Below are 26,912 nucleotides of genomic sequence, written 5' to 3'. Positions count from 1 at the left end.
GACATAATCATCCCTACGTCATAGAACTGTTCCGGGATTCAGTAAAATGGTGTACATAAGGCTCTTGACACAGGGCCTGGCACATAGTAGGCACTAAATTGTATCATTAAAAACCTCTGCTCCTCCACCCTCCAGAGTTCTCTGTAGCCCAGCCTCTGCTTGGTGGAGACAGAAATTCATTTTCTTAAAAAGTTATGCTGAGAGCTGGTCAATACTGGGGAACGACACGTGATAATGAAACTCTCAAGAAACTGATGTATAAACTTCAGTGCCATAATGTAACTGCTCTGTGCCTGAAGGCAGGATTCCCAACCCCTGGGCCTTGGACTGTTACTGGTCGGTGGCCTGTTAGGAACGGGGCCGCACAGCAGGAGGTGAGCACTTGTGAGCGAGCATTCCCGCCTGAGCTCCAGGCTCCTGTCAGATCAGCAGCGGCATTAGATTCTCACAGGAGCGCAAACCGTACTCTGAACTGCACACGCGAGGGGTCTAGGTTGTGAGCTCCTTATGAGAATCTAATGCCTGATGATCTGAGGCAGAACAGTTTCATTCCAAAACCATTATCCACCCCCACTCATCTGTGGAAAAATTGTCTTCCATGAAACTGGTCCCTGTTGCCAAAAAGGCTAGGGACTGCTGCCTTAAGGGGCATTGTGGGTGAAGGAGGAGGAGGCAGCTGAGGCCCTGGCTCCTGTACTGGCTGGGGCCCGGCTCTGCGGCCTCCTTTAGATGTGAGCATGTGGCTGCTTCACTGGTAGAGCTTGGGCTACACTGAGGTTTGCAGATGGAGGCTGGAGGGCAGGACAGAGGTGCAGAAGAGAACATTTATTCATTCAACAACTATGTATTGAGCAGCCACTAGGTGCCAGATACTGTTGAAGGATATTTAGGGATACCTCATGGACAAAGTGCTCTGCTCTCATGGAGCCGTGAGACAGCCCACAAGGAGGCTCAGGAAGTAAAACGTGAAGGTAGAGAGGTGAGTGATGGCCAAGGAGGCAAAGGCAGCGGCCTGCTACCGATCACAGCCCCAGCCTTTGCACATGCCCCCCTCCCTTCCCAGAGCTGCGGGATCAGGTTCTATTTTTATCTTCCTGTGACAGGGGAGGAAACCTGGGTCGGGGAGATTAAGTGGCTTCACTTGGGAAATTCAGCAGTACCAGAGGTTAAAATTCCAAGAGCCTGAGGCTAGGAAGGGAGAGGATGATGGGCTGCTGGGGGCTGGAGGGGACTGCAGAGCCACCCCAAATCCCTTCTCAATGGCAGCCCTGCTGGCTTTCAGCTGTTTGCCACTGTGGCCCCTAAACTAGTCTTCAGAGATAGTAGCACAGGGGCTGAGATGCTCAAATGAGAGTTTCTGTCCTGTTCCCTTACAGATTCTGCTTCCTAGAGACTTCTCTAGCCTCAGGAAAGTTGGCTCCATGGAGCCATCCGGGCCACTCACGAGTGGGTGAGCAGTGGGAAGGGAAAGAAGGGGACCTTGGTGCTTCCAACAGAGCCAGTGCCCAGGGAGGGCCTGGGTTCCTGCCATACTCCTGGGGGTCATCTTAGGGCAGTGGGAGGCCCATAAGGGTTGGGGGCATTTGGTCAGCAGCCTCAGACACGCTGGCTGGTCAGGGCAGCCTGCTGTGTGCATGTACCTGGGCTCCTCGAGGTCAAGACCGGGTGGAAAGGCTTTTTATTCTGGCCTTGGGAGGAGTGCAGTGGGGTCTGCGTAAGTGGTGAGGTGGCCATCCTGGTGGCCAGAATGCTCGAGATACCCAAGGAGATGAGATGCAGACAGCAGGAATGGGTTGCAGCCTCCAAGGTGGCTAACACAGAAGCCTGTAGGTTGAAGAACTGCACTGCGGGTTTGGGGACACAACCAGGATAGTAGTTCTAAGGGACCTGCCTGCAGATCCTCACCTCCCATATTCCCCCTCCCCGACCTTCCTGTGCCTGAGGACTGCCTTTTGTCCATTTTGCCAACTAGAAAGGCAAGGCTGGAACCTTGTCCTAGAGCCTTGCCCTGGAGTATGAAAAGGTCCTGGGCTCCCGGCATAAACAGAGGGACAGGGTTAGGAAAGGTGTTGGCTTCCCCTGCAAACTCTTCCTAAGACCCCAGGGCTTTGGGGTCTCAGACCTCCTGCAAATTGGCTCTGTGACCTTGGGCAAGACCCTTTGCCTCACTGAGCCTGTTTCCTTACCTGTCAGCCTGGAACAGAACACCTGCCTTCTGGGTGTGCATGGGGATGAATTGCCTCTGTGCTGGTACTCACTTTGTGAATATTGCATAGATGTGTGCATTTCAGGCAGTGGAGCTGCTGCTCAACTTGGAATACACCTGGGGACCCCAGGGGCTTGGGGTGGGTGCAGCCCACACAAGGAAACTCGACCTTGCAGTTGGCAGGTTCAGCAGGCACCGAGGAACCTTGTTTTGTTTTTGACGTTTTTATTGGGGTCTAATATACACAACGTGTAACCACCTTAAGTTACAACTGGATTAAAACTGATTTATGTGGCCGGGTGCGTTGGCTCACGCTTGTAATCCCAGCACTTTGGGAGGCCACGGTGGGCGGATCATCTCACACCAGGAGTTTGAGACCAGCCTGGCCAACATGGTGAAACCCCATCTCTACTAAAAAATACAAAAATTAGCCGGGCGTGGTGGCGGGTGCCTGTAATCTCAGCTACTCGGGAGGCTGAGCCAGGAGAATCGCTTGAACCCGGGAGGCGGACATTGCAGTGAGCCGAGATCGAGCCACTATACTACAGCACTCCAGCCTGGGTGACAAGAGCGAAACTAACGTCTCAAAAAAAAACACCAAAAAAAACACAAAAAAACCCCACAACTTGATTTATCTGTAAACCCGAGTCGTCATCACCCAAAACAAGATGCAAAACGTGTCCACGGGCTGAACCTTTCAAGATACAGAAAAAGGGCCAGGGGTGGCCCTCTCCCGGAATCTCAGGCTGGGAACCTGGTATCTAGTTCCTGCCCCTCACTGGGCAGATGGAGAAACCCGGGCTTGGTGCGAGAAGGTCCCCAGGCAGAGCTGGGAACACCCCTAACTCTTCGCCAGCTCCAGGGACTTGGCGCCCTCTCCAGCAACAGCAAACTTGGGCGCCCGCGCCCCAGCAAGTCAGGGGTGGGGGAGATGGGGACACGGAGGGCGCGGCAGAGCGCGGCTCCTCCCCGGGCGGGGCCGACCTGCCCGCGCGCACCGACGCCCCGCCCCCCGCCCCGCGCGCTCCCGCCAGACTAATTAGGCGCGCGGTTTGTTTACAAACACGGGCTCCCGGCAGGTGCGCGCCGCCCCGCCCGTACGCGGCCGGGGTTCGAGGGTGGCTCCCGTGGGCCTCGGGCTGCCCGGACGGGGGCTGCGGTGCTGGCTGCGTTCCCGCTTCTTCCACGCCGTCCTGGGGCACCGGAAAATCCGCCGCCAGGCGCTGTCCCCGACACGGGGTGGGGAGAGCCGCGCGGGCCCGGGCGGGGAACCGCCCACGGGGTCCCAGCGTTGCTGCCCTGCCGGGCGGGCGCCGAGCCCCGCCCCCGCGCGCCCCCCGGGCCAGGCCCGCTCTCGGCCGGGTCGGCGGGGCGGGCGGGGGCGCGCGGGGCGGGGCGCGGCGCCGGCGGGGCCGGGACATGTAGTCCGCGCGCCCGCGGCCTCCCCTGGGCGGCCCCGGCGCGGGCCCGGCCGCGGACTACGACTCCCGCCAGGCGCCGCGGCGCAGCGCATGAGCCCTGCTCGGCTCCGGCGCGTCTATTATGCTGCCGGGGCCGGCGAGCCAAAGAGGAGCCGGCCGCGCGGGCCGGGAGGGGACGGCCGCCGGAGCCGCGAGGCCAAGTACGCCTTTCTCTTGCTTCCTTGCGCGCGCGGGGCGGCGGGCGGCGCGGGCGGCGGCGGCGGGCCGGGCCGGGCCGGGGAGCGCGGCCCCGAGCGCCCCGCGCAGTCCGCCGGCGCGTCCGGGTGAACCGGGCGCCCGGGGCCGCCGCCGCCGCCGCCGCCGCCTTTGTGCGCGGCCACGATGCAACAAAGCGCGGCGGCCGCCCGGGGTCGCGGCGGCGGTAGCGGCGGCGGCGGCGCGGGCTCCGCTCCCCTCCTCCCGCTCCCGCCTGGCCGCCTCCGTCCCGGACTCGGGGCGTCGCTGCGGCCGGGGCGCGCAGCCCGGAGTTGGCGCGGCCCGCGCGCCCCGCGCCAGCCCGGCCTCCGCGCGCCCTCCCTCACGGAAGGGATTTTTTTCCCCCTTTCCTCCGCCCGCCATCTTTCGAAGGGGGAACCCAGGGAGGACGCGGAGGGGGAAGGTGCGCGCGGCGGCCCCGGCCTGCGGCCGTGCGCTCCGCGGCGCCACTTTCCCCGCGCCTGCCCCGCCGGCCTCGCTCCCGAGCCGTTGCTGGGGCCCGCGCCTGGGGACCGTCGCTGCGCGCCGCGGCCGGGGCGGGGGGCAAGGCCGGGCTCGGGCCTGGGCTCTGCGTGGCCTCCTCCCAGAGTTACGGGCCCAGAGCTGACTTTGAGCCCCCCTGAGTTGCCGGATTATTGCACCCAAACCGGGGGGAGACCCAGTTCCCGTTGTGAAATCAGCCTGAAAATCGTTTAATCCGGGCGAGGGCGAGTTGGAGCGGGAGGGACGGGGGTGCTTCCCCTCCTTCCCACTTTTGGGGGGCGCCGGAGTGACAACGTGATACAAGCCCATCCGGGGAGAAATGCGCACCCCGAACCTTGTACACCCACATGGCCCTGGTGGGCTCTCTGAATAAAGCTGGGGCGTGCGGGAAGTCTTATTCCACCGGTTGCTCGTTTGGGGGCAGGGCCGGTATGGGGGCTTCGCGCGGCCTCCTTTCCCTCGAGGGCGGGCGTCCCAGAACTCGGCCCCGCCGAGAGCCACCGGGGGCAGGGACCCGGCGTCCATCGTGTGGGTTCCTCCGTTGGACCCAATCCTTGAGTGGTTGCGATCCTTAATTTTGGTTGAAAGCTTTCTGCTGAGAAATAGATACTGCGATTTCCCTCCCTTACATTAAACTTGGTCATTGTCTGCAAAAGTTAACCAGGAGGGGAGACTGTAGTGCATTGGTGGACAGAGTAATTGGGCTGGAACTGCAAGAGGCAGCTTCGTGTGTCCCGTCCTCCCCTGCCCTCCCCTGTGAGAAGGAACGGAAGAGGAAAAGAGTTTTCTTTTTACCCTGCTCTTTTGTAGGCTTTTCCCCTTACTCTTTTCTTTAATATGGAGGGTTTTTTTTTTCCTGGGTCCATGTAGTAGCCCTGGGGAGATCCTGGAATCTATGCAAAGTTGTATGGCATTTTTTTGGGGAAAGTAGTTTGTTACTGGCTTCCAACGGGGTCTAAGGAAGGTCTGAACCCTTGCAAGGGGCTGGCCTCGGGTTAGGGAGCCCTCCCTCCGGGGTCCTTCCCTGGCAGCCCTGATGCAGCCTCTCATTTGCAAATAAAGGTCTGTGTTTGCCGTTTTCTCTGTTGAGGCCTTGATGAGTGCTGGTGGTTACACATCATGAAAGATAAGGCACACGCTGTGACAGGACGGGCTGCAGGCGAGCGAGGGGCATTTCTTTCTGACCTTCCCGGTAGCCTCAGAGGCCCAGTGCCTCAGCGGGGCACCAGGTGCCTGGAAAGACTGTGGGAGCAGCTCCAGCCTGAGCCTTGCCGTTGGGACATCCGGGGAGGAGGGATTTCAAAAGCTTTCTCCGAGTGGGCAGTCACTCCATTTTTATTTTTGTTTTGTTTTTAGAAAGTAGAGTAATTACTTTCGTTTGACAACAGCTCGCGCCTGCTTCGGAAGTGAGCTTTGAATGAAGGACGGGACTTGCAAACACTGCCTACCCTACACTCCGAAGTAGTCATACCCAGAAAGTGAAAGTGGGGATGTGCAGAGCGAAGCAGCCAGGCCTGCTGCGGCAGGTGGTACCTTCCTCTGCCCTCTTCCTCCAGGCTCTGGAGATGCCAACCGCGGGAGCCCTGTGCGCCAGGCGGCAGTAATGGCCTTGTCCGATTCCTGGTGCCACCAGGAAGTGCCACCACTTTCCCTGAGGCATGGTGGCTCACGGTTTCCCAAGTGGGGTGATTGGCACAAAACCAACAGCTATGCCCAGTTCTCGATGGGAAGAGCCGTGTTTGGCTGTGGAAACACACGGTACCGGGGCGGGGTGTGGGGAACCGGGGCCTACCCTTCCTAGCGTTGCTGCCTGGGAGGTGGGGGCATGCCTGAAGTCGTGCTGCGGGTCTCTTGGTTTTCAAAGCAGTTAACGCAGTTGGTCATAGGATCCTCCTCTTGCTTCCTTGACCAGTCATCAAAGTATAACTGACCTGACGGGGTTCCTGTCCTAGGCAGGTTCCTTTTTTTTTTTTTTTTTTTTTTCCTTGAGATGGAGTCTCGCAGTGTCGCCCAGGCTGCAGTGCAGTGGCGCAATCTCAGCGCACTGCAACCTCCACCTCCCGGGTTCTAGCAATTCTCCTGCTTCAGCCTCCCGAGTAGCTGGGATTACAGGCGTCTGCCACCATGCCCAGCTAATTTTTTGTATTTTTAGTAGAGACGGGGTTTCACTGGGTTGGACAGGCTGGTCTCGAACTCTTCACCTCGTGATCCACTTGCCTTGGCCTCCCAAAGTGCTGGGATTACAGGCGTGAGCCACCACGCCTAGCTGGCAGGTCCCCTATATCACGAAGCCAGTATCTGGTTGAAGCTAGAAGGTAACTGGATGAATCAAGGTAGAATGCAAGGCTTCTTGCCATAAAAGGTTTTGGAACTTGTGGGTCTGCCTTGGGCTTTCCTGACCCCTGTGGCTCCGCCCCCTTGTTGGAGCAGAGGAGATGCACAGGTGGCAAAGCATGATGGGGCGCCAGGTGCATTTGGGTCATCGTTTGCCAAGAATGGTCTTGCTCCTGTGTTTTTGTTGGTACTGCCACCTTGTAGAGGTGCTCAGCTGGTGGCGGAGCATAGGGCTTTCTTTGCCTGTTCTCCTTTCTGTGAAATCATGGGCACAGAAATCATGGGTCCCTGTGCCCGGACCTCCCTGCTCCGGTTCCTGGGCTCCTGCCATCTGGGAGGCCTGAGGGCTTGCTTATTTGTTTGTTTGTATTTTTAGTAGAGATGGCGTTTTACCATGTTGGCCAGGCTGGTCTCAAACTCCTGGCCATAAGTGACCCACCCATCTCAGCCTCCTGAAGTGCTGGGATTACAAGCGTGAGCCACCATGCTCGGCCAAGATGCTTGAGAGCTCATTTGTTTATTTATTTATTTTGAGAGAGAGTCTCACTCTGGTGCCCAGGCTGGTGTGTAATGGCGTGATTTCCCCTCACTGCAACCTCCGCCTCCCGGGTTCAAGCAATTCTTCCTGCCTCAGCCTCCCAAGTAGCTGGGATTACAGGTGCCCGCCACCACGCCCAGCTATTTTTTTTTTTTTTTAATTTTTTGGTAAACATGGGGTTTCGCCATGTTGGCCAGGCTGGTCTTGAACTCCTGACCTCAGGTGATCCATCCATCTCAGCCTCCCAAAGTGCTGAGATTACAGGTGTGAGCCACCATGCCTGACCGAGAGCTCTTATTTTAAAGGGAAAGTGTCACTTTGGGCCATTCACGTGTTGGTGGTTTAAATTGTAAGTCTTCTGGCCACTCCTGATTGAGCCCGCAGTGGAGACAGGACCTGTGTGTGTGGCTGGAGGCTTGGACCCTGTCGTGTCCGTGCTGTTGGCTGTCTGTGTCTCACACCAGTCTGTGGCTGTTCCCTGAGAGTCAGTTCACAGGCTGCCTCCTCGCGGGGCCTTCAGAGCCTGGTGTTGGGAAGATGGGGCATGGAACGTGCCCCCGCCCCCCTCCTTGCCACAGGCCCCCAAGGTACTGAGTTCGTCAGAAGTTAACACGGTGTTATGGGAGACAACTTCTCCAGCCACTTGGAAAAGTGTCCCGCTGAGGGTGCGGTGATGTTCAGGAGTCGCCGGCTGGATCTTTCTGAGTGTGGCTTGATAACCACCAGCTGCAGCGTTTTGCATAGCGCCTGGTGGACTTGGGTGTGATCTGCAGAGGCGGCTGCTGGCCAGGCCTGGAGTCTGGGGCAGAGGGAGCGCCCTCAGTGCACCTGTGAGGGACCTGGGGCTCCGAGTCGGTACCTGGGAGCTGTGGGACTCTGGGGCGGGACGGCCTTAGCCTCCGTGTGAGCACTGACCGAGATGAGGCACAGATGCATCTGTGTGAGGTGCCCGGCCCCTGCAGGAGTGCCGAGTGTTGTAGCTCTAACCTGTCGTGGCAGAAGGAAGAATCTACTATAAGCGGCTGAGAGGATGCCCTCCCTGTGCCATGCGTCCCTGGAGCCCTGGCCTGACAATCCCACAAGGAGCAAAATATGCAAAGGGGCAGCTGTGTGAGCCTTGGGTCCAGGGTGCCACCCACCCCCATCTGCCCACACCACAGAACAGAGCCCTGGGTATGCTGACCAGGCCCTCGCTGGTGCCAGGGGCTGGGTAGGAGGCAAGGGTCAAGCACGGTGGCTCCGTGGGCTGTGGACTTACAGACAGATGTGCTGCGCGCCCGCGCTCTGCTCTTGGCTCTGCCTCCAGTCTGTCCTGGCAACAGGCCTGGGGGCATCCTGCAGTCCTGGGCGTTTGTGGTTGGGGGTGGGCAGAGGACATAGACGAGATAACCAAGGGGATGGTCTGAGAGCTGCGGCCCTGCTGGCCCCTTGTCCTGGCTCGGCATGGCTGAGTGGGACAGCAGTGAGGCCAGGCTTGTCTCCTGGGGCCGGGGTGTTTTGTGAGTTTGGTTCTTGTCAGGCCGGCTGAGAGGAGATGGAGCAGACAGATGGATGCTAGGTGGGCCTGCCGCAGCTTTGTTTTAGGAAGTATGGAGCACCAGGGCCTGACCCTGAGTCTGTGTCCCTCTAAGAGCACGGTGTCCCCTTCCCTCTAAAGGGCCAGATGCTGTCCTCACTCACTGCCCCTCTGAAGAGAGTCCCCTGCCTGAGTCGTGGCTCTCCTGCCCTTCCCAGGCCCGTGGGAGACCCTGACTACGTGGCGGTGGCCTGGGGTTGGGAGGGCCTGACCGGTGTCTGTGGGGCCAGCTTCCTTGTTCCCAGCGTGTGCGGAGGGTCGGGCCTCCTCACGTCCCTCATGAGGGTCCCGCGGGGGTAGAGCATCCTTTGAGTCCTCTCTATTTGAGGAGTGGGTAGAGAGGCGAGTGGGGATGGAGCTTGGAAGAGGTGACGGGTTTTGACCAGAAGGCTGTGGGGGCGTCATGGCAGGAAGGGAAACCTTCAGAGAGGCCGCTCTCCCGGGGCCATGGGGCCATGGAGAAGCACAGGCCCTGGGTTCAGAAAGCAGGAGGCATATGAGGTCTTAGGTCTAGAAGGCACTGGTGGGTGCAGAGTAGGGAGAACTGGGGTGCAGGGGACAGTCATGGGAGAGGCAGTGCTGGCAGCTGCACCTGCCCAGGGTGTCTGGGGCCATGCCTCAGGATAGCCCCCCCAGTCCGCTGAAGCGCCCCGGGACAGGGCTGGGCCTGTAGAGCCGGACCCTCCAGGCGGCCAGGCAGCTGCAAGAGAGCAGGTGCGCTGTGCATGGGGGGCTCACGGCACTGGGCAGATACCCCTGGGGAGTAGGCGCCAGGGCTGGCCATGCCTGCTTGGGTGGGGCCCACGATGCCCAGCTGCCCTCCGCAGGGCTCCTTCAGGGCTACAGGGGGCCCTCAACCCCCGACTTCTCCCCTGGCTCCATAGAAGGAAGCAGTTGGCTCCGTCTGTCACTGAAGGCAGCCCTGCCCTGACAGATCCAGTTTCCCGAGTCCTGGAGGGTGGCCGCTGGTCACCACGTGGGCCGGGGAGGCCCCTCTGGCCGCCTGGGGACAGGTGCTAGGTTGGCCGGGTTAGATGGGGCTGTGGGGGCAGCAGGCTGGGATCCCTTCTCACAGACTCAGCTCCTTCCTGCCACAGCCGATCACAGCACTGCTCCCAGCATTATCCTGAGAATTCTGGGACCGTGGGGTGCTGGCGGTGAGTCTGGCGTGGATGTCTAGCTTTGTTCAAGCTGGCTCTGGCCTTCTCTGCCTGGGCGACGTTGTGCCCCTTCACCTGTGAGCATCCCCTCCACTTACGGAAGATGGGGCTCATCTGACCCCCACTGACGCAGGGCAGAGTCCAGGAGACGGGCTGGAGTGCCCCAGTGGGGGCCACCCAGTCAGGGACACAGGGACCTGAGTACAGAGGCCCAGAGCTATGGAAATCCCAGGGCTGGAGACCCATGGGGAATGGGGAGCCCCTGGGAAAGGCCTCCCCTCGCTTCCTCCAGCACCTCCACCTCTGGTTCCAGTGCTCCTGTCTCCCACCCTTAAGCTGGCAGGCCTGGTTGAGCCCCTGCAGAGCTGTGTAGCCCTGCCCCTCCCTGCCACTGGTCCTCCCGACCCATGCTATAGCCGGAATGGCCTTGGTAAGCCATCCTCCCAACCCTGCCTGTTTGCTGAAAGCTGGGACTCCCCATCCCTAGACCCCAAATAAGGACTTTTTGCTCTGGGGCCAGGCCAGGCTAGAGATGCCCCCATGGTCCAGCCACTGCCCCTTGGCTGGTTTGCCCCAGGGTGTGGCGTTGGGGGCAACACCCCTCTGTCTTCCCTCTGTGGAGTGCCTGAAGGCTGGGCTGCTGTGCTGGCCAGGCGGCATGCCTGCTCCTGCCCCTCTGGGTCCCTGCTCCCCAGGAGGGCCATGGAATGGCAGGAGGGGTCAAGAAGGCTGCTACTGGCTTTTCTGGGTGTTTTCTTTGGTGGCAACTGGACAGATTCCCATTTCCTCCCCGTTTGTCCACAGCCCTGAAACAGCCCTGGACTCAGCATCTTTTCTGATAAATTCTGGGCCGGGCCAGCCTAAAGGGGGCTGAATTTCTGCTTTTCATTCAGGTCCTCCTGTGCCCTATGGAGAGGAAGGCAGAGTCCAGGGACCTTGGGAAGAGTTCAGGGGGCCACCCACAGCTTCAGGGCCAGAGGTGGGCCTGCCTGGGGCCACACAGCAAGGGTGAGGATAGGTAGGATTCGGGCCACCTCACCAACATTCCTTCCATGTCCAGCACAGAGCCCCTCCTGGATAGGGCATGAGTGGGACCCAGGAAGGGGGCTAGTCAGTGTTAGGGGAGCCTGGCCACTGCCCTGCCCGCTGGCTACTTTGGAAATCTCCATGGCATTCCAGATCGCGCGCATGTGTGTGGGGTGTGTGTGTGTGTGTGTGTGTGTGTCAGGGTCTTGGTCTGGGATCCAGGCTGGAGTGCAGCAGTGCGATCACAGCTGACTGCGTCCTCAAACTCCCAGGCTCAAGTGATCCTCCCACCTCAGCCTCCTGAATAGCTGGGATTCTAGGTGCGCCACCAGGCCCGGCTAATTTTTTTAAATTTTTGTAGAATCAGGGTCTTACTATGTTGCCCAGGCTGGTCTCGAACTCCTGGCTTCAGGGGATCCTCCTGCCGCTCCCAAGGTGCTGGGGTCACCGGCCTGAGCCACTGTGCGTGGCCTGGGTCCTTCTTGAGGATTTCACCAGACCCATTCACTGCTGGGTTTTCGCTTGGTGTTCGAGGACTTTTGTGGTTTGTCTGAGTTTCCTCTCTGGGCAGTTTCGGATCCTCTTGTGTCTAAGGCAGGCTGCCTGCTCACTCCGACTTTTACCCGACTGGCAAGGTTGGCCTCTGCCTCTGTCTCTGCTGGGCCCGGCAGGCAGTGCCTGTGGGCTCTCTAGCATGGGTTTTGTGGGCAGCTGAGTGGGAGACCCGGGGAGGTGGGCCCCAGGGAGGGTCTCTGAGCCTCCGCCTCCTCCTCTGGGAGACAGAGCTCCATCCCTGTCCTGCAGTGCCCAGGGGAGAGCAGCAGTGGCACATCTGGCTCCCCAGGCCTGTCCCCCAAGGACCCACAGCTTCCCTGCCATGGACCCAGGGATGGAGTGCGTTTGCTGAGGACGAGGCTGCTGCTGCTGTGACAGGCAGCTAATGGCCGAGCTGCCTTCCTGAGGGGGCCTTGCCCGCACAGCAAAGAGCCCCCAGAGCGAGGCGGCTGCCAGCAGGCTGTGTGGGAGCACCTTCACCACAGGAGGGCTGAGGGGTGAAATGAGTTCTTCCTGCACTGTACATGCTCACAGACCCTTCAGGTTCACATTTTAGCAGACAGGCTTCCAGCCCCACCAGTGTCCAGGGTCCTCAAGAAAAGGAGCAAGGGTTTACCCCCAGGAGACCACACCCCCTTCTGCTGCACATTCCCACAGGGCAGCTGCGAGGGGTGAAGGAGGGATTGCGGTACGAAGGTTTTGTGTGTCTCGTGTCTAGACTTTAAGGCACTGGGGTCTCTGGCACCGCTGCCTTCCTCCAGCCCGAGTCACTCCACCTGAGTCCATCTGCCCCACCCCTGTCCCACTTCCTCACAGGAGTCCCCTCGGCTTCTTCCCCATTGCATGAAGGTGGAGAATGGGTGCAAGGCAGAACCCTGGACCCCACAGTTGCTGTGAGGATGCAGGATGCAGAGTGTGTATTGAGGAATGGGGTGCTGGGGGCCCGGGGAGAAGGGAGGTGCACCCTCTTCCCTCTGAGCAGCTTCTGCGGGGGAGGGCAGCTCTGGGCTGGCCCGTTTCTCCAGACCCCACTTATTTTCACCCCCGACGTTATCATGAAGCAAATTCCAGACACATTTCATTCATAGAACTTTCAGTCCAAATCTCTGAAAGATGAAGACTTTCGAAAGGTTATAACCACAATGCCACCACACCAGCGATACTAACTCTGGTTCCGGAAATACAGTCAGTGTTGAATCAGTGCCCCTTGGCTCCTCCAGCAGGCGCTGCCAGCACACCGGCCCAAGGCACAGCCCTCCAGTGCCCAGCTTTGCTTCAGATCCAGTGCCACTGCCCCACCAGCTGTAGGTCCCAGGCCACCCCTTCCTAGACTATAAAATGGAGCCCTCTTCGGCCACCCGCCCACCCTCCCTCTTGGTGACACAGTGGGCTGAGCGAGGGAATACCGGGGTTTTTCTTTTGCAGCAAAATCTGGCCCCCCTTTATAGCTGATACAAGGCTGTCTGTAGTTTGAACCTTTGTGTATCTCTGCAGAATACCAGGTTTGATTTGGGATGTCATCTCAGACCCTGGGGTAGGGGTGTGTGTAGGAGAGACACCTCCACCCCCCGGGGAAAGGCTTCCCTCGCGGGTTTGGCTTTCTGAAATCCAGAAAGTTGACAGTCACTACAGGAGTAGAGGCAGGTGACACGGAATGGTCAGGCTCCGGCCTGGGGGGGACAGGGATGTAACAGGAGCTGGTCCCTGGTGTCCAGACATGATCCTTCTGTTTACTTGTTTCTGGGAGCTGGGAGAAATGAAGGCCATGTTTGTTTTGGGCAGACGTGTTCTGAATGTCCAACACTGCCAGCCATGCTCCCAGTGTTACCTCTGTTCGTCTACGTGGCACCCTGGAGTGATGCAAGGTCCTCCTCCCTTTGCTGCGGCCCCAGGGGACTTGGGATCTAGGGGCACCTCCTTTTCTCCCCAGCCAAGGGGGCCCATGGTCACACCCAGTTCTAGCCACTGGCTAGGACGTCCCAGCCCCCAGAACGTCCTTGCATGAGTGAAGCTATGGCCTGTGGGAGGCATGACTCTCATGCCTGCCCATGGGCTATGGTGGGAAGCACTCGGTAGACGATGGCCTTGCTAAGCTCTCAGCACAAACCATCTCTTCACAGCGAGGTCAGCCAGGGTGGAGAGCCGAGCTGTGAATCCTGGTGTGCCGACACCGCGGGCGCTCCATGCCTCCCTCTTGCAGGGCCTCTGTGTCTGGTATGCGGACCCCCATGGGGGCTCCTTACCGCCTTTTGGCATGGCCTCTGTGTCTGGTGTGCGGACCCCATGGGGGCCCCTTACCGCCTTTCGGCATGGCCTCTGTGTCTGGTGTGCGGACCCCTTGGGGGCCCTGCAATCAGCCCTTTCGGAGTCTCCACTGGACCTTGGGTTCTGGAGGGCCCTTGTGGCTGGCAGCTGGCCCTGCCCTTGGCTGCCTTTGTGTCCTTGCTGGCCATTGGGGGTGGGGGAAGCAGGAGCGCCTCGTTCTTTAACTTCCCAGGGTCCTCTTGCTGTGTGGCCGCCTGCAGGTTGAGGAGCCTGGGACAGGAAGCCCAGGGTCTTGATCCTAGGCTGTGCCTCCACTTCCGACTGCTGAGTGCTTTGTGTCCCAAAGCCTCTGCGCTCAGGTGGCACTCCAGAGGTGAAGGAGGAAGGGGCCTCAGCTTAGTCGTCTGTACATGTGCGCAATCATTCTGACCTTGCAGGTTTGTTGTGGGGATTGCGGGGTCTTGGCATCGGTGAGCTGAAGGGCTCGTGGCCCTGGCCGACCACCTGTGCTGTTTGTGGTGTTTCTCCACTGTCTGCTCCTACCTCACCTCACCTCACCTTACCCTGCAGAGGAGCCACCGACGTCTGGGCCAGAGGGCGGAGGTGGGGTGAACATGGTGTGAAAGCACCGCACTGCAACAGGGTGGCTGTCCTGCTTGTGCGTCCTCTGGGGCACTCGGAGGCTGGGGTAGGGTGACCCCACCACCGTCCTTGTTGGAACCTCCATGTCGATTTGGACCGTAGTCCATCACTGATTTTCAGCTGGCCTGGCCAGTGTCTGTTTCATTGTAATTTCTTTGTGGAAGCCTCAGTTGTCTTTCCTATCTTGGGATGTGGCCCCAAGCTCCCTGCACAGACGTGGAAGGTGCATGGGCTCTGGTTGGGAAGCCGTTTGCCTCATCTCATTTCCGTCGCCCTAGGGGAGGTCTTACAAGTTGGTCTGCAGGTTGCCCTGGTTCTTTCCAGTGTCTGTGTGGGGCTCCCTTGCACAGATGCCTTCTGGTTTCTTCATCTTCTCTGCCTGGACAGTTGAGACACTGAGGGTGGCAGAGCCAGGCCCTGGCTGTGGCTCTCGCCTGTCCACCCACTGCACTTGGAGAGAAGGTGCCTGCAGACGGGACCAGCCCTCGGCCCCAGAGGGGATGACATGGTGTGAATGTGCTGTGGACGGGGACCTGAGGCACTGAGCCCGTCTCAGCCCTCCCTCCCCCCGGGACTCTGGGAACCGCACACTCTCCCACAGGGAGGGGTCACCCCGGGCTCTCACCTGACTGTCGCCTCCTGGTCTCGTCCTGCCAGGCGTGGTCCTTGTCAGGTGGTGGGTCCCAGCACCTGGTAGCGGAGGGGGCTTGAGGGGGATGCCACCCCTTTGCCCTCTGGCTGCCCTCCCTCCCTGCCTCTCCCACTGGCTGGTGCCAGGCTGCCTGGGGGCTCCGCTTCTATGCCAGGGGCTTCTGGGGGAGGCAGGGCCACTTACCATGGCATCGTGTTGTCCTTGAGTTTTTGCAAAAATCTGAGTGTGTGGGGTGTAGGTGTCTCAGAGGGCAGGGTTTGTGTTCCAGGAGAGGAGAGGTGAGGTCACCATGCCTCGCCACCGAGGGTGGGGCAGTCGCCTGCCAGTGTGTGCCAGAGGCTTTTTACACTGCACCCTCAGCCTTCCAGGTCTTGTTGGGGTCAGTGTGTTTCTGCCAGGTAGCGGAGCTGGAGGCAAGCTGCACCCTCAGGACCTGTAGTGACCACTGGCATTCAGTGAGTGCATGCTGGCACCAGGTGCAGCCCCAGAGCTTTAACCACATTGGTCAGGATTTCCCTGGCAGCAGCAAGAGGGCTCCTGGGCTGGGCCTTGGGCGGCTCTGCTGTGGCTCATGGGCTGGTGCCAACCAGAGCCCAGGGCGCCCCTCCCTCTGCCTTGCTCAAGCTCACAGTCCATGGCTGGGCGGGGCTGCCCTCCCCACCCAGGACGAGGCATGCACTCCGGTGTCCATGGCTGGAGCTGGGCTCCTGCTCAGCCTCCGGTTTGGAACAGTAGTCAGGTGGTTGGAAGTGGATGGCTTAGAGGGCCTGATCTGGCCAGGCGTGGGGTCCCGACGGCAGCATAAGCAGGCCCCCATGTTGAGCTGTGACTGTCCATCCTCATGCTTGGAGGAAGCTGGCCTGCAGCCTGGGAGCCTTCCTTTGTGCCCTGACCACCCCCACATCCCCAAAGGTCAGTTTCAGCCCCATTTCCTGGCCCCTGGGCCTGTGCAGCAGCAGTGGATACTAGGAATGTCCCCACCTGACTGACATCTGGGAGCCGACATCTGGGCCCTGGGAGGCAGCAGCAGCACAGCCTGGGCCGTCAGTCAGGGTGCTACCCGGCAGTCTCAGCGGAGCTGCGTGTGGTGCTTGGTGCCCATCACTGGTGTGAGCTCTCTCTGTGCCTGACTCCTCCACCCTCAGGAGCCTCATGGGGAAGTGGAAGGACCAGGTTGTGTGGCTGGCCCCAGCGTCTGTGCTGCCTGGGGGCCCAGCAGGAAGGGTGTTCTGGGAGGTACCTGGAGGCCTTGGAAGGGCAGGAGCCTGCTGCTGTCCAGGCCTTGAGGGAGGGCCGCAAGTCACAGGAGACAGGACACAGGTCTCAGGACTCGGTCACCCTGGGTCACCCCAGGCCCCACCAACCAGGGTGGGGCAGGACTCGCTTTCACTGTGAGTCACATGGAGCCCCTGGGAGGTTTTGAGCCAACCAGTGACTTAAGCCGACTTGGTTTTAACAGGATCACCCTGCGGTGCGGGCTAGGCAGTCCTTGCGGGACAGAGCAGGGAGCCCTGCTGGGAGGGCTTCATGGAAATCCTAGCAAGTGGTGGTGGCGAGGGGCAGTGCTGCCACGCTTTGGCGTGGGGCAGCAGGAAGAGAGGCATTTGGGGCGACCCCAGGCTTGTGCCCAGCACAGCAGCTGTCTGTCTGGGGTGAGGACACAGAAACCGGCACAGCTGCCCTCCCCTCCAGGGTTGCAGCCTGGGGCTGTGAGCACCGGGTCGGTGAGATGGAGAGGCTTGGAGGCACCCACTCACCTCAGGAGGGCGTAGAAGAGGGTGGGTGTGAGGGACTTCCCTGGATGAGACCCTGGCACAGGTGGGCGCCCCTGGAGTTGAGGCATGTTCTCTCGTGCTGGCATGCTTGGTGGGTGAGCTGTGTTGCGTGTAGTTTGAAGCCCTTTCCACTCTGGGGTGGGGTTGGAGGAAGTGAGGTTGCCACGCAGGGTGCTGACAACATTGAGCATCCAGCTTGGGGAGGGGGTTCTGGTTTGCAGCATTTGCCCATGGCTGTGGTGTAACTGCCCAATGTGGCAGATTTCAGGGGACCAACCAGATGTCACCCAGTTCACAAACTTCCCCTAGTCTTGACTGTCTGCCCCGAGCATCTACAAGTGGCCGGTTCTGGGGCCGGAGCCGGCTCCTCCCGTGGCAGAGCTGCTGCCTGCGCTCCGAGAGGAGCCTCCAGCCCCGACCTGTCTAACTGTCAGTTATACGACTGCAGGAAAGGCCTAAATGGCAGCAAGGTACGAGGCTGAAGTTGAAGTCCTAGGTGCTGGGTTAGAGCTCCTCAAGTCTGCCCCACACCTTTACAGGTAGACACGGGGCCACGCCGCAGGGCCCTGGCCATGGTTGGAGGCCTGCATGCGTTCTCCACTGTGCAGCGTTCCTATGGGCGCCCTCAACTGTCCCTGCCCTCCTGGGACACGCAGGGTGGCGGTCGCTTCTCCTGCCAGCCCTGCCTGTGGCCAGCCAGTCGGGGCCAGGGAAGCCCCAGCATCTGGCATGTGCAGAGCTCCCCGTGGTCAGCTGGGGTGTAGAGGTCGGCAGGGTCTGAGCCACTGCTCCTGCCTCTCTGATTGGCCGAGAGCCAGGCCGGGTCACAACCACGCCGCCATCACAAACCTGGGCTCGTTCTCCTGGTTACGGTAGAACCTCACTGCTTGGCCTTGCTCAAGGGCGCCACCTCCCTGCACCGTGTTTGGGTCTGCAAACGTCTGTGTTGTGCCGGCCCCACTTCCCCTGACTGTGTTGGGCCCACACCGTGGCTGTCCACGCATGGGTCACTCTTCAGTACATTGTCATGGCCAAGCTGTCAGAGCCCAGTAGCAACGAGTCGACCCCATGAGTGGGTGGTTGGTGGGCAGAAGGCTGCCAGTGGCTGAGTGCCTTGGCACACCTGCCTCCCAGTGTGTTCCCCAAGCCCCCACCTGGGAGCAAGTGGCATGTGCCTGAGCTCCCTCCACCGCCCAGGCCTTCCCTCCTGTACCTGAGAGCAGTGGTTGGAGAGTCGTTCTGAGCTGGTGGCGCTTCGCCTGAGCAGCTTTCCCGACAGCCTCTCACCGGGGTGGCTGGGCAACAGGGGTGAGTGAGTGGAGCAGGCCCTGCTGGGGCCCGACAGGTGCCCTCAGGAGCCCGCTGAGGCTGGGAGAGTGGGGGGTCCCCCGGGTGACTGGCCTGCCTCTCTGTTGTGCTTCCTCCTCTGCAGCTGTTGCCTGGTTGGGCCCGGAAATGGGACGTTGCGCCTTCTCAGGGAGCGTAGAAGCAGCCAGGGCCTCTCCAAGCCGCTGCCGTGACAGAAAGTGAGTGAGCTGCCGGAGGATGTCCACCACCACGACAGTCGCCCCCGCGGGGATCCCGGCGGCCCCGGGCCCTGTGAACCCACCCCCTCCGGAGGTCTCCAACCCCAGCAAGCCTGGCCGCAAGACCAACCAGCTGCAGTACATGCAGAATGTGGTGGTGAAGACGCTCTGGAAACACCAGTTCGCCTGGCCCTTCTACCAGCCCGTGGACGCAATCAAATTGAACCTGCCGGTGCGTAGCTACTGCCTCCCCAAGAGCCACATTCTGCTGCTGCCATCCTCTGTCCCCCTCCTGCTGCCCCCACTCCTGGAAAGACTGCCTCTGGCCTTGGGAATTTGCTGCTAAGCTGGGGACAGCCTGTGCCTCAGGAGGTCCACAGCACAAAGGCGCACAGGGACCACATGGGCGTGGGAGAGTGGAGGGTGGCTGCCCCAGGTGCAGGAAACAGGGAGAAGCCACGCGCGTTCGGGAGGAAAGCGGGCGGACGGTGATGGGGCTTAGGAGTTGAGGCTCACTGGGGCCTTCTGCCTCACTGGCTCCTGCAGGATGGCCCATCTGCCAGCTTGGGGAGCCCACTTGGAGTTAGAGGCCGAGTGTATGTTGAGGCCTGCTTTCCAGGTGATGTGCCCTCATTTGCATGCTCATTTTTGACCTGGGCCCAAATAGACAAACCCTGAGCATTGCAGAGGAAGCCCTGGGCTGGCACTTGGTGGCCTGGGCTCTGGGCTCTGCTGGGCCCTGGTCACCTGCAGGTTTGGTCCCTGGAAGGTTTGGCCCCATCTCCAGTATGTAGACCTGTCCTGGGGTCTGTCCTAGCTCTGTGGGCTCCCCTCTGCACATGCTTGGGGTCCAGAGAGAGGTTGGGCAGGAGTTTGGAGCTGGCCAAGTGCTCACCTCACCATAGCGCACTGCCTTCAGAGACCAGAAAGTGCCTCAGGGCCAGCCCCAGTCCTCAGTCTACTTGGGAAGGCCGGGCTGTGTCCACTTGGGAATTGTGAAAATAATTATGTAGAATCCTCTGGTAATGCCTCTGAAAATCTCTTTCCTAGGATTATCATAAAATAATAAAAAACCCAATGGATATGGGGACTATTAAGAAGAGACTAGAAAATAATTATTATTGGAGTGCAAGTGAATGTATGCAGGACTTCAACACCATGTTTACAAATTGTTACATTTATAACAAGGTAAGAAGATGCGGGCCCAGCACGCCACTTGCAGTAAGGATTGGGGCGCTGTGCAACGCAGTGGGCCTGGGTGCTTTGCAGCAGCTCTTGGGCAGGCCCAAAGCGCATCACCTGGCTGGGTGCCGTGGCTCACACCTGTAATCCCAGCACTTTGGGAGGCCAAGGTGGGCGGATCACTTGAGCTCAGGAGTTCAAGACCAGCCTGTGCAACATGGCGAAACCCTGTCTCTACTAAAAATACAAAAAAATTAGCCAGGTGTGGCGACAGGCACCTGTAATCCCAGCTACTCGGAAGGCTAAGGCAGGAGAATTGCTTAAACCCGGGAGGTGGAGATTGCAGTGAGCCGAGATCGTGCCATTGCACTCCAGCCTGGGCGACAGAGCAAGACTCCATCTCAAAAAAAAAAAAATACATATATATGTTCATTTTGTTCTCTCCTGCACTGCCAAATCTGTTAACAAATTTTAAATATTTTTTTGAGCTACAACTAATAATGTCCTTTGCAAGCACACAGCTCCTTTCCTGACACGTGACCTGGACTCTCTGTGTCTTCAGCCCACAGATGACATAGTGCTAATGGCCCAAGCCTTAGAGAAAATTTTTCTACAAAAAGTGGCCCAGATGCCCCAAGAGGAAGTTGAATTATTACCCCCTGCTCCAAAGGGCAAAGGCCGGAAGCCGGCTGCGGGAGCCCAGAGCGCAGGTAAAGGGAGCCGGGGCGGGTGAGGGGCTGGGCCTCTCTGTAGAGGCCCACTGGTGGATGGGCTGGGACGCGAGTCCTTTAGCCATCTGAGCTGTTTCCCATCTGTCGTGAAGAGCTCGTGGGTGCCGGGTCTTGGCTGAGTGTGGCCTATGGGTGACGTTGGAGGAGCAGCTGGCCCGGGGATACAGAAGATGTTAACGCCATAGCCGGCTGCCTTTGAGCCCACGCTGGGGAGGAGCTCATGGTCTAGGAGGATCACCTGTCCCTGCTCTCTACCTCCCAAATCCTGCTCCCCCTTCCAGCTCCAGCCCTGAGGTCACTTCTTCCACGATGCCTGGGGCCTGTGCCCCTCCTAGGGCTTTGTCTCTTTTGCAGTCATTTGATTCTCTGTGACCTGAGAGTCACTATCACCTGCCTGGCTCCCTGGTCAAGTGAGACCGCGTCTCCCTGTCAGGGAGCATGGTGGTGATTAGTGCCGTGAGCCCCGGGATCCCACCTGGCCTGGGAACCTGGCATGCGGGCGTGTCTGGGTGGAGAGGCTAACCGAGCGGGATGGCCAGTGCCACGGGCCATCCTGTGTTGCAGATGGGAGAAGCTGGGGGCTTAAGTACAGCCACGTCGTTGGTCACTCAGCTTGTTACTGAGGGAACCGAGTTCAGTACCAGCTTTCCATGACTCCAGGGTGGCCCTTGACTGCCAGGCCATGGGACTGCCCTGGCTTCCTCATTCCGCCTCCTGTGGTCTGTGGCGGGGGGCCTCCACTTCACGCAGGGAGCCCTCAGCCAAGATGAGCCAGACCAAGATGCAGGATGGGGGGCATCTCAGCATGGAGTGTTCTTCTGGCCGGGGGTCTTGGCAGCACAGAGCTGGCACCCGTGTTCTGGCTGCAGGGGTGGCACTGGAAGCTTTTGGAAATACTAGTGGAGCCTGGTGTGCTGAACATCCCTTCCTTGTCTTGAAGGTACACAGCAAGTGGCGGCCGTGTCCTCTGTCTCCCCAGCGACCCCCTTTCAGAGTGTGCCCCCCACCGTCTCCCAGACGCCCGTCATCGCTGCCACCCCTGTACCAACCATCACTGCAAACGTCACGTCGGTCCCAGTCCCCCCAGCTGCCGCCCCACCTCCTCCTGCCACACCCATCGTCCCTGTGGTCCCTCCTACGCCGCCTGTCGTGAAGGTGAGCACCCTAAGTCCGGATGGCTGGGGTGTCTGATCCCAGCCAGGGTTCCTGAGGTCAGGGCAGGAGCAGCGGGCGGGGGGGCTCCCACCTTTCCCTGAGTGCCGGCTCTTGGGAGTGGTTCTCTCTGCGCCCTGGGAGGTCAGGCTGTTGTTACTGACACAGATGAGGAGACCTAGGCCTAGGGAGCTGAAGGTCACACAGCTGGTAAGGGAGGGCCTGGCTGAACTTGAACCCCAGCTTCTCTGGCCAGAAGCCCTGGCCAAAGGCTCGGTCAAGGTGGGGAAGTTGTGGGAGAGACGCCAGGGTGGGGGGGGTCCCGGTCCTCCCCTTCTCACACTCAGGAGAGTGGTGCCAGCTGTACCCACCTGGGTGCGTTGTGAGGTGCCAGCACCCAAGCTGGCCCCGCCTGTGGGCTCCACATGGGAGCATGGGGACCTGCCTGTCCTGCTCCCCACTTAGCTGGGAGCTTTTCACAGCGGGCCCTGTCGGTCTCAGCAGGGAGTGGGTGCTCCCTGCAAGATTTGGGGCTAGCGAGGCCTGGTGAGTCTCCTGCTTTGGGCAGGGCCGGTGCCAGGCACTTATGTGTATTATCTTCTTCGATTTGATCCTCACAGCAACCCTCTGGGGCAGACAGTATTTCCCCCATCTTACAGATGAGGAAGCGGGCGCTCAGAGGGGTTAAATGGCTCGCCCAAGGTAAAACGCCACCTCCGTTGCTTCCCCTCCCCGTGGCCTTCACTGCCTGCACTTATGGGTGGCCCCTGGCCAAGCCGCCTCCCCCAGTGGGGGCTGTTACTGGAGCATGTCCCATTTGCCACGGCCAGACGAGTCTGTCCCTGCTCCTACCCACCCTCTGCGGCACGCGCCTGGCGCTTGGCAGCCCGTGGGTGCCTGTCAAGTGTTGATGGATAGCCGGCTCCGGCCCCTGCCAGTCTGAGGGCGGCGGCTTGGCTGGGCAGTGACTGTGGGTGGCTCTCTAGACGGCAGGTGCCGTGGGCTGGGAGCCGTGGCTCCCGCTGGCTCCTTTCCCGCTGGGCTAAGATTAGAAGCCGGCTGAGCTGGTCTCAGGGTGCACACTGAGCCCTGGCCCTGGAACGCTGAGGTGATGCCCAGGGGTGCTGGGTGCTGAGGCCCTTGCAGGCTACCCAGAGAGACCTGCACACCCCCACGAGGCCTGGACGTTAAACATGCACGTCTGCCTGGTGCCTGGCTCTGTCCCCAGGACACACCCACAGAAGGCTCTGTGGGTCATCTCCCTCCTCTCCTTGCTTGAAATAGCCTTCGGTGGCTCCCATTGCTGCTGGGATGGAGTCCAGACTTGCCCACTCACTCCCTGAAGTCCCTTGTTCCCAGAGCTGCTGTGGCTGCTTCATGCCTCCTGGTTGGGCTGCCCCCTGCCCTGTGTCCGGAATGCTCTCCTGCCTCCCTGTTGTCCCGCAAAACTTGTGTTTGTCCGCGGAGCCCCCGCTCTCAGGCCCTTGTCTGGAACTTTCCTGCTGGTCTCAAAGCAGGGAGTTCCTCCCAGGTCTCTGCAGTGCCGAGGTCCCCGGATCCTGGTCTGGGTGCTTGTTAGGTGTCTGGTGAATTGCATGCAGCACCTCACACGGCTTGGGGTGTGAGGTGCGAGCCCGCCCGGGATCCCTGAGCCCTCGGGGCTAAGGGAGAGAGGTGTCTCCCCATGCCCAGGTGAGGGCGGGTTTCAGAGTTGAGCCTGAGGGAGAGTCCCAGGCTCACCACTGCCAGCTGTGTGACCTTGGGCCAGTGACATGGCCCCTGAGCCTTGGTGTCCTCTCCTGTGGGGCCGTGCATGTGGCCGCTTAGCCCAGCGCCAGGCAGGCAGACAGTGCCCCAGAAACGCAGCTGCAGCGACATGTGTCTTCGGGGCCACAGGCTGGTTTCCGGGGTTCACTGATTATTTCACTGTCGCAGAAAAAGGGCGTGAAGCGGAAAGCAGACACAACCACTCCCACGACGTCAGCCATCACTGCCAGCCGGAGTGAGTCGCCCCCGCCGTTGTCAGACCCCAAGCAGGCCAAAGTGGTGGCCCGGCGGGAGAGTGGTGGCCGCCCCATCAAGCCTCCCAAGAAGGACCTGGAGGACGGCGAGGTGCCCCAGCACGCAGGCAAGAAGGGCAAGCTGTCGGAGCACCTGCGCTACTGCGACAGCATCCTCAGGGAGATGCTATCCAAGAAGCACGCGGCCTACGCCTGGCCCTTCTACAAGCCGGTGGACGCCGAGGCCCTGGAGCTGCACGACTACCACGACATCATCAAGCACCCGATGGACCTCAGCACCGTGAAAGTACGTGGCCGCACGGCAGGCCCTGCTCTGCCCACGTCCTGTGGCTCTGCCGTGGGTGCTGATGTCTTGTGCCGGCTGAGTGGCGGCTCTTGGGGAGCAGGGTCTTGCCTGCCGTAGAAGTGCACCCTCCGGGCTGGCCCCCGCAGCCCTGGCTGAGGCTGGCAGGGCTCAGTGAGGAAGGCGTGCCCTGCCTGTGGGTCCCGGAGTCTGTGGCTCTGTTCTTTATTCCCATCGAACCCGTTTGGTGATTTCATTGATTTCATTCCCACCTCCCATTGTGTATCATCAGGTCAGGGGGCCCCTAGAGCTGGGCCACTCATAGTTGGTAAAGTTTTAAAGCTGCACTTTGCTTCCTTCAAGCCCCGGATACAGGCGCCTCACGGCAGACAGGAGTGAGGCGGCCAGTGGGGATGGCCTGGCTTCTGTCCCCTAAGTGCCTCCAAGCCCCACCCCCTCACCAGACGGAAGCGGGACCTGGGCGGGTGGCAGAGCTGAGACCGAGAGCATGGCCTCCCCCGTGCCAGTCTTCTCAAGGCGGCAGCCTCTGCCTGGGCTCTTGTGTGCCTCACAGCAGGTCAGAGTGAGTCTGGTCCCTATGGGGGGTGGTGGTGGGGGCGGCATTTGAGCTGCGCCGCCCCAAGGCAGGGTGAGCTCCACCGGGTCTTCCCTGAGCACCTTTCCAGACTCCTGGCTGGTACCTGCCCTCCCTCTGGGGGAGCTCCAAGCCAGCTCCCAGGGACGTGCAGGCAGTTGGCAGAGGTGTGGCCCGTCTCCTCCGCCAACTGCCGTGCGGCCCTGGGAAGAGCTGCTGGGAGCCCTGTTGGGCAGTTGTTTTCATCCTGGGGAGCCAGTCGCAGTCATTCTGCCCACCCGAGGCAGGATCTCCTGATGAAAGCCTTTTCTTCCTTGGTTGACTGGACCTCAGGGGCAGGACAGACCTGGCTGGCCCAGGCCCCAGAGCCCGGTGCACGGTCAGGTAAAAGTGACGAGCGGGGCCGCCTGGCTCCACTGCCATGGGAGGGGGAAGCTGAGGGCCGGAGCCACGCAGCCCAGAAGCTGCCAGGAGCCTCGGCTGCAGCCTCCAGGGCTGGGGTTTGTGTGTCACTACCATAGCACAGTTAACAGGGATTTCTGGAACATCATTGGGGGATCCAGTGTTTGGGCTGGACTCAAGCTCAGCTTAATTCCGTTTTGGTCAAAGGGTTTGATTTGCCCTTGAAACCATAATAAAGAAGCTCTAGAAAATTAGTTCACTTTAAAGTCATGATCTGCTTTGTTCGGAGCTTCCCACCTCTGTCTGTCCTGGCATGGGGAGAAGCCAGGTGCGGTGGCAGCACTTGCTGCCCGTGAGTGTGGCCCGGATGCTGTGGAAAAGGGGCAGTGAATCAGGGAGAGAGGCCTCAGGACCTATAGATTTTACAGATGGAGCTTTTGGGGATGGTTTGTCCCGGCACATGCTAAAACGGAAAACAAGCTTTTCTCCCAACATCAGAGGCTTTCAGGTCCCACTGTGTCCCTGGGTTCTTTCTGCCAGTCCTTCCTTCTGGATGGGTCACATGTCTGAGTGCATAGGGTGCAGGCCTTGAGTTGGGGGCGCCCTCTGCGGGTTAGGACCCGGCCCCTCCATCTCACTGGCACCTGGATGAATGCAGCCTGGACCCCACGGAGCGGTCGGGGTAGATTCGCCCTGCCCTTGCGTGTGTCGTCCTTCGAGGTCCCCGACAAGGTCCCTCTCCTTGAAGCCATCCCGGGATGGGAATCTCACTCCCTTGGGCACAGCGTGACCTCTTTTTGCCCCAACTAGTGTGTTCCCAGTGGCCACCTTGAAGCGTCCCTCGACGGTCCTGCCTCTGTCCACTCCCCGGCAGAGCCACCTGCACCTCCCAGCTCTGGGGACTGACTGTGTGCCCCTCCTCACCCCTGCTGCCTGGCGCTGTCTGCCCAGGCCTTGGCCTCAGTTCTCTGCTTGCCAAAGCCAGGTGGGACCTGCGGTGGGTTTTGCTGTAGGGTCTCTGTGTGGCCAAGTAAACGTGGGTAGGTGTCAGCCGACACGTCCCCGTTGCCTCCACCCCTGTGGGGTTCAGGAGCTGCCGCTGGACACAGCGTGGAGTCCCTTAGATCCAGCTAGGCCCCTGGGATACCGGGGTGCTTCTGTAAGATGCAAGCTGGCTAACAGCTATTGGCTTCCTCGAGGGAAAAAATTACATTTTCTTGTGTAGACTGAGCAGGCCCCCTGTTGTTGGTGGAATCTGACTTTGCTGCAGCCTCATGCCCCCTGGGGCTGCTGATGGCATGTCGGCATGTGAAGATTTACCCACTTTGTGTAAAGGGAAGCTCTGGACAAGGAAGGGGCCAAGGGACACCTACGGGAACCGGGGATTTCTTGTTGAGTGCATTTTTCTTCCAACCGGAAGATATGTCTCTGGAGTCCCAGACCCTCCCTGCCAAGCCATCAAGTCACCCTCTCATGTCCTCACTTTGAGTTTCCTCGTATGAGGTCCTGGAGAGCTGGGGTGTCCTGCCGGCCAGGCCAGTAGGCACTGCCCTGGAGCTGGCGGTGGCTCCTGAGGCTCCAGAGTTCATCTCGTGGGGTGTGGCAGAGAGTCCTGAGGCCACGGGCCACGCTCACTGGCCCCTGTCACTGTGTGTTGCAGAGGAAGATGGATGGCCGAGAGTACCCAGATGCACAGGGCTTTGCTGCTGATGTCCGGCTGATGTTTTCGAATTGCTACAAATACAATCCCCCAGACCACGAGGTGGTGGCCATGGCCCGGAAGCTCCAGGTAACCCGAGGCTGGGCACGGGTGGGGCTGCTCAGCTCGGTGCTGTGGGCATCCTGGCCTTGGTGTGGGGTGGGCGCCCAGGTGAATGTCCAGCCGTGGAAGGCCTCAGAGAGCCTCATTCCCTCAACACATTTTTCCCGAGTGCCAAACCAGGTGCCTGCCAGGCTCTGAGCTGGGTTCCAGGAGCTGCTACTGGGGCAGGGCAGCCAGCGAGCAGGTGGGACCACTGGGGCTCCGTGGGGGTGTCGCAGCAGTGAGCCTTTCCCTCCAGGGGCTGGTGGGTGTACCAGATGGGATGGCAGATGCCCTTTGTCTTGTGGCTTCCCCGACTATAGTTTCCAGC

At 60.2% G+C, this 26,912-nt stretch overlaps 1 protein-coding gene and 1 long non-coding RNA gene across 7 annotated transcripts in view; one reads left to right on the top strand and one right to left on the bottom strand.

Moving 5' to 3' along the window:
* The first annotated feature begins 3,654 nt into the window (after positions 1-3,654).
* Positions 3,655-26,912, top strand: part of BRD3 (bromodomain containing 3) — a 37,713-nt gene continuing 14,455 nt past the window's right edge. For 2 of the 4 annotated variants that reach the window (XM_054500145.2, XM_054500143.2), the window contains exons 1-7: positions 17,227-18,196; positions 18,321-18,646; positions 19,465-19,602; positions 20,159-20,306; positions 21,268-21,482; positions 23,415-23,786; positions 26,441-26,569. In XM_054500145.2, coding sequence (XP_054356120.1) covers positions 18,434-18,646; positions 19,465-19,602; positions 20,159-20,306; positions 21,268-21,482; positions 23,415-23,786; positions 26,441-26,569 — 1,215 coding nt within the window. In that variant the 5' untranslated portion in view covers positions 17,227-18,196; positions 18,321-18,433. Of the gene's footprint in view, positions 3,828-17,226; positions 18,197-18,320; positions 18,647-19,464; positions 19,603-20,158; positions 20,307-21,267; positions 21,483-23,414; positions 23,787-26,440; positions 26,570-26,912 lie in introns of those variants that run through there. The other 2 variants (XM_054500144.2, XM_063650041.1) reach the window with 2 other exon arrangements.
* On the bottom strand, positions 6,333-17,675 carry LOC129043437 (uncharacterized). Of its 3 annotated transcripts, XR_010123388.1 has the most exons (4): positions 16,871-17,675; positions 15,087-15,151; positions 8,496-14,840; positions 6,354-8,224 (listed from the first exon to the last, which is right to left on the bottom strand). It is a non-coding gene; the product is annotated as an uncharacterized LOC129043437 (long non-coding RNA). The 3 variants fall into 3 exon arrangements; XR_010123386.1 differs by having other exon boundaries at positions 6,333-14,840; XR_010123387.1 differs by having other exon boundaries at positions 6,333-14,840; positions 15,297-17,673.

The sequence above is a fragment of the Pongo pygmaeus genome, chromosome 13 (genome assembly GCF_028885625.2).
Source record: "Pongo pygmaeus isolate AG05252 chromosome 13, NHGRI_mPonPyg2-v2.0_pri, whole genome shotgun sequence".
NCBI classification, from domain to species: Eukaryota; Metazoa; Chordata; class Mammalia; order Primates; family Hominidae; genus Pongo; species Pongo pygmaeus.
This window is presented reverse-complemented; position numbering and strand designations above follow the sequence as displayed.